The sequence below is a fragment of the Borostomias antarcticus genome (assembly GCF_949987555.1).
Source record: "Borostomias antarcticus genome assembly, chromosome: 24".
Classification (NCBI taxonomy): Eukaryota; Metazoa; Chordata; class Actinopteri; order Stomiiformes; family Stomiidae; genus Borostomias; species Borostomias antarcticus.
Genome location: NC_140257.1, coordinates 1,396,914 through 1,406,962, shown reverse-complemented (window position 1 = coordinate 1,406,962; position 10,049 = coordinate 1,396,914). Strand labels below are relative to the sequence as shown.

At 43.5% G+C, this 10,049-nt stretch overlaps 1 protein-coding gene across 1 annotated transcript in view; it reads right to left on the bottom strand.

Annotated features, from left to right (window-relative positions):
* Positions 1 to 8,556: 8,556 nt before the first annotated feature.
* The window catches only part of camsap2b (calmodulin regulated spectrin-associated protein family, member 2b), a gene marked incomplete at both ends in the record, with an annotated part of 190,165 nt that continues 188,672 nt past the window's right edge, over positions 8,557 to 10,049 (bottom strand). The window contains 3 exons of the mRNA XM_084457876.1: positions 8,557 to 8,856; positions 9,043 to 9,161; positions 9,513 to 9,634. Coding sequence (XP_084314002.1) covers positions 8,557 to 8,856; positions 9,043 to 9,161; positions 9,513 to 9,634 — 541 coding nt within the window. The remainder of the gene's footprint in view (positions 8,857 to 9,042; positions 9,162 to 9,512; positions 9,635 to 10,049) is intronic.

The following is a 10,049-nucleotide window of genomic DNA, read 5'->3' as shown; positions in this document are numbered from 1 at the left end:
CTCCTACTAAAAAAATTAGTTTTCACCAAACACCCTTGCCGTGGCGCCCCGCCAAACTTTGACATTTCGCCATAAAACATGAAGTCCTCATAACTCCTCCATACATTATCCAATTTGTCCGATATATCTCACGCTTCATGAAGGTTCTGTCCTGAACACATCTATGTGTCAGTATTGCGTCATACTTATAGCGCCACCTATTGGTGAAACAGGAAGTCCTCATAACTCCTACATACATTATCCAATTTGTCGATATATCTCACGCTTCATGACGGTTCTGTCCTGAACACATCTATTGCTGAATCCCAAATCGCGCACTTAGGCGAAAGTGCAGAGCACTCGCGGCCTTGTGGCCTTACATGCACGTTCCCGCTAAGTCCACAAGGGCTCAGGGTAGTTCCAAAACGGAATTGCTATGTCCACAAGTGCGCCACGCCGCCATTTTGCGCACTTTAACCGCACTTACCGAAAGTCCGCAATTTCACGGACTTAGGAGCAGAAAATACCCACAGCCCACCGCGTCTCATGTGACACAGTGCTTGAGTGCATCCGAGTCATGATACGAGTGCATCACACATAAATGATGACATTTGCAGATAACACAACATTTATCTTGAAATCCACATGCTGCAAACATATCCCACCCAACCTAATTTTTTAATTATTATTAAATTAAAACAGACGTCAATTGGTCAATTTGCAGAGCTGAAGGGAGCGTCAGAGCAGCCTCTGCGTTGGAGGAACGCGGCAGCCAATGAAAACGAAGTGGGAGGGGCATTGAGCGAAACTGGAAGTGCTGTCCCATTTAATTCACGGCCCTGCACCCTCTGGCCCTTCCAGCTGACGTCAATTAAGTGCTCAGGCCTCAGGCCACAAGTGCGAGGGGCCGCAAGTGCGGTTTGCGCACTCAGATTGGGATTCAGCTTATGTGTCAGTATTGCGTCATACTTATAGCGCCACCTATTGGTGAAACAGGAAGTCCTCATAACTCCTACATACATTATCCAATTTGTCCGATATATCTCACGCTTCATGACAGTTCTGTCCTGAACACATCTATGTTTCAGTATTGCATCATACTTATAGCGCCACCTATGGGTGAAACAGGAAGTCCTCATAACTCCTACATACATTATCCAATTCGTCCGATATATCTCATGCTTCATGAAGGTTCTGTCCTGAACACATCTATGTGTCAGTATTGCGTCATACTTATAGCGCCACCTATGGGTGAAACAGGAAGTCCTCATAACTCCTACATACATTATCCAATTTGTCCGATATATCTCACGCTTCATGACGGTTCTGTCCTGAACACATCTTTGTGTCAGTATTGCATCATACTTATAGCGCCACCTATTGGTGAAACAGGAAGTCCTCATAACTCCTACATACATTATCCAATTTGTCCGATATATCTCACGCTTCATGACGGTTCTGTCCTGAACACATCTATGTGTCAGTATTGCATCATACTTATAGCGCCACCTATTAGTGAAACAGGAAGTCCTCATAACTCCTACATACATTATCCAATTCGTCCGATATATCTCACGCTTCATGACGGTTTTGTCCTGAACACATCTATGTGTCAGTTTTGCATCATACTTATAGCGCTACCTATTGGTGAAACAGGAAGTCCTCATAACTCCTACATACATTATCTAATTCGTCCGATATATCTCACGCTTCATGAAGGTTCTGTCCTGAACACATCTATGTGTCAGTATTGCGTCATACTTATAGCGCCACCTATTGGTGAAACAGGAAGTCCTCATAACTCCTACATACATTATCCAATTTGTCCGATATATCTCACGCTTCATGACGGTTCTGTCCTGAACACATCTTTGTGTCAGTATTGCATCATACTTATAGCGCCACCTATTGGTGAAACAGGAAGTCCTCATAACTCCTACATACATTATCCAATTTGTCCGATATATCTCACGCTTCATGACGGTTCTGTCCTGAACACATCTATGTGTCAGTATTGCATCATACTTATAGCGCCACCTATTAGTGAAACAGGAAGTCCTCATAACTCCTACATACATTATCTAATTCGTCCGATATATCTCACGCTTCATGAAGGTTCTGTCCTGAACACATCTATGTGTCAGTATTGCGTCATACTTATAGCGCCACCTATTGGTGAAACAGGAAGTCCTCATAACTCCTGCATACATCATCCGATTTGCACCAAATTACTGACGCTTCATGAAGGTCACTTTCTGAACAGATCTATGCGTCGGTATTGAGTCACACTTAAAGCGCCACCTACTGGTGAAAAAGGAAGTACTCATAACTCCTACATATGTTATCCGATTTACACCAAATTGCTCATGCTTGATGAAGGTCGCATCTTGAACACTTCTGTAAGTCAGTATTGCGTCATACCTACAGCGCCACCTACTGGTGAAACAGGAAGTCCTCATAACTCCTACATACATTATCCGATTTACTCAACATTTCTCACGCTTCATCAAAGTACCGTCCTGAACACATCTATGCATCGGTATTGAGTCACGCTTAGAGCGTCACCTACTGGTGACAGGAAGTTTCTCTCAGTACTGGACACCGAAATAGCAAGCCTTTAACAGCGCCACACCCCGACATGCGTGGGGTGCGAGGGCCCGCTCACTGCGGCTCGCAGCCCTAGTTATTATTACTCTCCTACCTTCTCCTTCTTCTCCCCAAACAAATGCCTCTTTGACGGCCTAAACATCGATGAAAACGGATGAAACTTTGCAGATACGTCAGTCCCGGTGAAAATTTTGATAATTCATGGGTGACGGAAGCGTGGCAAAACGGCTCAAGAGCGCCCCCTGGAAAGTTTAAAATGGCGAGCCCCACCTTTCAGTTTGATGTAGGCAAACGAAATTCGGTGGGCATATGTAGTTCATCGAGACACACTAAAATGTCAACATGCAACAGGAAGTCCGCCATTTTGCTTTTAATGTGCAATTTTGTCCTTGTTTTTACCATTTCCCCACCTCGTACTTCAACGAACTCCTCCTACAGATTTCATCCGATCAACTTCATATTCGGTCAGCTTCATCTTAAGACCTTTGTGATCAAAAGTTATTAAAAAAAATGAGCTTTCACCAAACACCCTTGCCGTGGCGCCCCGCCAAAGTTTGACATTTCGCCATAAAACAAGTCCTCATAACTCCTCCATACATTATCCAATTTGTCCGATATATCTCACGCTTCATGACGGTTCTGTCCTGAACACATCTATGTGTCATTATTGCGTCATACTTATAGCGCCACCTATTGGTTAAACAGGAAGTCCTCATAACTCCTACATACATTATCCGATTTGCACCAAATTGCCGTCGATTCATGAAGGTCGCATTCTGAACACATCTATGCATCGGTATTTAGGCACACTTACAGCGCCACCTACTGGTGAAACAGGAAGTACTCATAACTCCTACATACGTTATCCGATTTACTCCAAATTGCTCACGCTTGATGAAGATCGTGTCCTGAACACATCTGTAGGTCAGAATTGAGTCATACTTATAGCGCCGCCTACAGGTCAAGCAGGAAGTCATCATAAGTCCTACATACATAGTCCGATTTACACAACATTTCTCACGCTTCATCAAGGTACCGTTCCGAACACATCTATGTGTTGGTATTGAGTCACGCTTAGAGCGCTACCTACTGGTGACAGGAAGTTTCTCTCAGTACTGCTGGGTACTGAGAGCAGTACTGAGAGAAACACTGAAATAGCACAGCCTTTAACGGCGCCGCACCCCGACACTTGTGTAAATGTGAACGTTTAATCAATGTCAAATAGCCGGTATTTCACTTTGCACTTTTGAACCAGTTTTGCACGTCTTTTCAACATCGATTATAATCGATTTTTTCAATGAAAAAATGTTTACTGGGCAGGAAGCAAAGTTCACACTCTCGAGTGCTGATTAAATCTAGATAAAGAAAAACGCACATCCATAACAAATGGTAATTAACAAAAGACCTACCTTATATCGTAACCCAAACTCGTTTAATCCACTTCATTTTGGAATCAACTTTCAACAAATACTCAAGATCTCCGTTTTCCATGTTCATTGATGCTGCCAGTAGCTAGATAGCTAAAGTGGGTAACGTGATTGACAGGCGATGTGAATGATGGGACAGTCATGACAAGTTTCGATTGGATAAACCGTCTCAATGTTAAAATGTCAATGGGAATTCCAATGTAGCACTTCGAGAACTGGCTTACCCTACGCCCACTTTTAAGCATTTTGCCGAATTACAGATTAGGTTACATTTCGACTGATGACGACATTGTTCGCGGTTTTGTATGTGTGGGCTAATTTGATTGGTTGATTTTTCATTTGGTCTTGATTTCCGCAAACCAGAATCCTTTTACCTGGCCTACAATGTTAAGTGAATGACGAGCTAGTAAGCCGGTGTCAACGGACCGTAACGTGGACTGTATTTTCATGAGAACTGTAGGGGGCGACGGAGCACTACCAAAATGCTAAACACGGATGAAGATGAAGCGATATGGCAGAATACAAGACGCATTTAAGTCAAAAACAGTCTGAAAGTCGATTTTTCGTGCCTACTTTCACTGAAAGAAGATGCAAAAATCAAGTTTTATTTGGATTTGTATGGGTAAGCCACTGCAAATAAATGCAAGTTGTAGTTTGGCATCTGATGCTTAGGGGGCAAACAATACACTTGTTTCGTTTATGTGTTACCTGGCTGGTTAGCTGTCTCACTATTGCACTCTGGATGGGGAAAGGGCAGGGGAGGAGACCTGTGTGCAGTGCTGCTGCAGTGTGCCTCCGTTTGTGTCCGCCGTTGACAAAGGAAGAGAGGGAGGGGAGGGGCACGGGGGTGTGTGGGGGGGGGGCAGGGGAGAATGTTTAATCGAGAATTGATCGATGTCACCATGGGCCACATACAGTACACTGTAAAAAAAAAAAAAAAAAAAAGTACTAAAAACTAACTTTCAAAAGAGCACTTGCCTGTTCCAGAGGGCAAAGGGCAGGTGCTCTAGCACCACCTAGTGTCTATCTGTGCACGTCCCTGATATGCCCACCCTCCCATTGCTCTATGTAAAGCGCATTGTGTTTCTTCTGTGTATGAAATGCGCTATATAAATAAAGTGTGATTGATTGATCATAAGCCATCATCCTTATCGTATTTTTCCTGGCCTTTCAATAAGCCCCAGACTAGGCATATATGTCCCAATGAATGCTCTTTATTTTATATTTTGTAGACTATAATGTATGAATTGGAACTATCACGAGGTCTCGCCTTGACTCTTGAATAGATTAGCAGATGAGCTTTAGTAGGCATAGCTTCCTTTTTGTTAATATTAGATTGGGGTAAAATCAAAATGATTATGAGAACACTTGAAAACGTCAACAACAAGGGACAACGATGTACCTTACGACGTACCTTACGATGTATCTTCAGGCGCCCACTAAGGGATAGTCTGGGAAACACTCGTAGGAAAAACTGTCCCTTCGCCAAGGTATACCTTGAGAAGCGTCGTAGAGCACCAAGGTACAGCGAATCTGGGAAACGCGGCCCTAGACAGGTGTGTAGCATGAGGGCAGTGAGGAGAAATTGATTTTCAAGCGCTTCACGACACGACACCGCTTGTTGTGATAGCCTGGTTCATTTTGTTTTGATAGTTGAGCTTTGATAATGTGAATCCACAAGCATGTTTATTTGAACTTTTTCGTTACACTGTTAAGAGAGACATTCGTTATAGCATACTCATACATATTCGCCTATGCTGCTACTCCATACCTTCAACTTCTACTCAAAGTAATTGATCAACTGGATCCACATTGAAGTCTTCACTAACCCTTCACAAATGGACACAAGCTTAACATGTGTTTTAAATTTAGAAAGTCATGACAAAAGGTAGTAATGCATACATGTCATGAATTATTGGTTGAAATTAGGTTGAAAATAAGTCCTAGAGTCTTTTGAACGTTCTGTAAAGACGCCTTTTCACCTTTCACTTTTCAACCAAATCAAGACGTCTTTTAGGTGTCTGGCAAAGACGTCTGTTAGACGTCTTTTTTCAATGCCTTTTTGCTGGCTGGGGTATGTTTATGACGGAGGTTCCTGCCCGCGTCATCACGTGCACAGAGCCGCAACTTATCCACGACGTGACGTTTTTACGGAGCGGCTACTAATCGGCAGATATCGCATTTCTGTAAATGGCCACGTAATTTCCGCATTTGGAGCGGATGAATCGTCACCTTTAGGGGCCGTAAGTAAAACGTTCCCCTTACCTGGTCGTGTTAGTAGGGGTCTGTCAGTCTCATGGGGGGCATCTGTAGGACCCTGTCTGTCAGTCTCACTTACACACTCATAAATACATGCTGATGGCACACATCATGGGTGGGGGACAACAGGTTCACTGTGCACTTGTTATACCTTTGAAATTATGCATTAATTAACCATAATAATACAGTGACAAACTTCACACTGTGTAGACAACTGCCCTTTGCTTAAAGACACAATACATATTCAAGTTCTGATGAAAAGTAGCATTTTAATACAGTTGAAAGGAATATTTTAAAAATAACATGAATACATGAACATAGACTGAATTAAAATCAAACGATTTCAGATGTGAAAAAGTTAAAATGACATCTCATCTGACAATTTCCTACTTCCAAATAGAGAGCAAAGTAGGGAACACAGTGAGCACAGCCCGACTCTTCTCAGACAAAAACATACCCTACCCATTTCTCCAAATGTAACCTACACTTTCAAAATGTGTCCAAATGGTAAATGGTTTATGAAAAAATATTTTATATATGACAAAATAGATCTGTAGAGGGTAAACACATTAAAGAAACTGGTTCTTTTCAAAAGAAAAAATATGTTTTTTATTTTTCAGGTTAAAATTATATATCACAAAAAAGAGTAACATCCTGAAGAAATTGTCAGTATTTTGTAGTTAATCCAACAACCAAATACATCTACTGGGGGGATGCCTCACAGGGTGTGCTCAATTCAATATTTATTTAAAATTATGGACTACTTTAACTTATCAGATTGAGCATTTAAGAATATACTAACCACAGTAAAGGTAATGTTGACTGAATTTGCTGAATATCTGTAAGATCCAAACACATTATGCCAACAAGGATATTTATACTGTAGGACAGGTACACTTATGACAAGGTCTGAGGTTTCCTGCTGTTCCAGCTGAAAGCTGTCCTAGCAGTGACACTCTACTGTAGATGATCACACTTGCATGTTTAATACAATAAAAAGGCCCCATATATATGTTTATAAGTCTGTGATAGATGATAAAAGCTAGTTTGACTCATTCATTTTGAATGAGCAGCCATTATATACAAACTAAATTTAATTATATTCTTGAAGTATATTATGCATCTGTTGACAAACCTAAGTCTTTTAAAAGACCTGGAAAGCCTTATTAAAACATAAAATACTTTTTTTTTTTAAGAAAAAGAAAAAAAAGCCCAATGCTGGCAGTTGATGATACATGATCAATAATGTGACCATCGAAGACTCGCTAGAAGTGGCAGCATAGTCTATTTTTGAGGTATCTCCTCACTCTTCTTGGCACTTCTGTATACACACACCACACCAGCCCTTCAGCTCAGCCTCTCAAGCCTTGGTTCTGGACACACACACACTCATCTCAGATCAGTAGAGAGATGCTGCTTCTCACAGGCATTGTCAGACTCATTCAGTCTAATTTCTCAACTGGTTATCAGTTTGTGGTCCATCTCATAAGTCCATGACAAAGACAGTTAAACATCTGATCTAATTCTTGAAATGTGTTGGAGGAAGTTTTCTGAATCTATTGTTTGGTGGAAGATCATGGATCTGTGGCACATCCACCATGCCATCCCATGCGTGGCCTCACTCTTTAGGGTTCAAATCCTCCTTTCCAAATCCTCCTATCCTCCTATCGTTTCAAACGGTGAAAACCTCAGATGGCTCCGATGAGAGAGACGATCACATACTCACACGGACGTCACAACTGGCGAGTACATATGACATCATCACTCACTGCACTTTCATAGGACACACTAAAACAAGCATAAGGCCACCACATGATCAACTTAAGGAAACTAAACTGTCTCTCTCTCCGAGGAATGACATTCAGTGCTTCAGTGGTCCTGCTAAGTAAGGCATCAACATTTGCAGCCCCCGCCCCCCCCCCACCCCCCCACACACTTTTTTTTTTGGCACAAAAGATAAATGGACACAGGCATGCTGAGGAATACACACACACTCGTGCCTGGTCCAGGACTCGTGCTCACACACCCAAGTGAGGCCATGGGGGGGGGGGGGTTAGTAGTTGTTGTCTTTTGTCCTACATAAAAGTTAAATATATATGTTTAAAAAGTCTTTGATAGATGATAATGTTGTGTAATGCATAATGTCAACAGTGCTCTGCTCTGTGTCTCTATTCACACAGGAAAAAAAAAACAGTCCTCCATTACTATAACAGATTCAGGTGACAGGGAAAAATGCTTGTTGGATACCTCCCGGACATACGGCTCGGACATCTCATGTTCTGTGTTACTTTGGCTGCAGTTTCTTGGGGGTGCCCTGTTTCTTAACCTGCCACAGGTGACTGGCGATGGTGATGGCGTCCACGCTGGCTGACATGGTCTTGGCGGGGATCAGGCTGAACTGCTTCCTGTCCGAGTTGTACTTGTACAAGCCGTCCACCATCTTGGCGGTGATGCCCTTGGGGCCGATGCCCGCCAGCTTGCAGATCTCCTCTGTCTCGGGGCAGTAGGAGTACACCGAGCGGAACTGGCAGCCTGCGTCACGAAACAGGACCAGGAAGTTGTTGGCCTCAGACTTCTCCATTTCCTAAACAAGAGAGGAAGAATTGGTGGTGGTGGGGTTACGCAATATGAAGCTGGGAATCGAGAAGTCATCCTTAAGGTTCTGTGCTGACTATTAAGTTGTAGTTTCTCTTGTAGTAGTGCACAAATTCAGTTATACACACACACACATACACACACACACACACACACACACACACAGGTAGCCTACATCCAGGATCTTGTTCTTCTGGCCCTCATTGACCTTGCCTGCCAGGCAGCAGTGTGCCAGGGCGTTTTGGATGATGTGTTTGTTAGACTTGGCACTGGGCTCCTTGTACAGCTTCGGCCCTGGGGGAGACAGAGAGGGGGAGAGAGAGGCAGGGGGAGAGAGAGAGAGGGAGAGAAAGAAAAGGAGAGAGATAAAGAGTCTTTACTCTATCAAATGTATTATATGGTGCACACACATGAATCAGTTCACATTGAACATCTGAAGTATTTGAACAAGCAAATTCTGATCGGACTGGTTCCATTGTTCTGGTGATACTGTGTGTGTGTGTGTGCTGGGACATGCTGGGAGAGAGGAAGGGAGAGCAGGGAGAGAGGAAGAGAGAGAGAGACGTAGAACGAGGAGGGGAGAGAGGAAGAGAGACGCAGAGCGAGGAGGGGAGAGAGGAGCTGGGAGGGCTAGAGCAGGCTCACCTGTGTATTCTGTGTTGGAGGGCGCGGAGGACGTGGTGGACTCCACCTCCCAGTCCTTCTCCCCGTTCCCACTCCCAGCGGCAGACGGACAGGACGACAGGAAGCCCTCCGCAGAGTCTGGCCTGGAGCAGTTACACACAGACCAATGAGTCACGTACAGATGCAGATGGATACACGCACACGCACACACACAAATCAACAAGACACACTGATACAGATGGATACACACATGCACACAGACAACAAAAAATAGCGTACAGCCCATGAAAGCACATAGGCAAATGACCACAAAACACATGCAAGCACGGAGACAAAAAACAAAGAGAGAGATGGAGAGGGAGAGAGATGGAGAGAGAGAGAGATGGAGTGAGAGAGAGGGAGAGAGAGAGAGAGAGAGATGGAGAAAGAGAGAGAGATGAAGAGAAAGAGATGGCGAGAAAGAGAGATCACCAAACAGGGTCAGGCTCTATGCTGACACTCTTCTCCTGCGCCTCCCTGTTCTCTCATTACATCCCGTTGCTCACAGTCATCTGACTG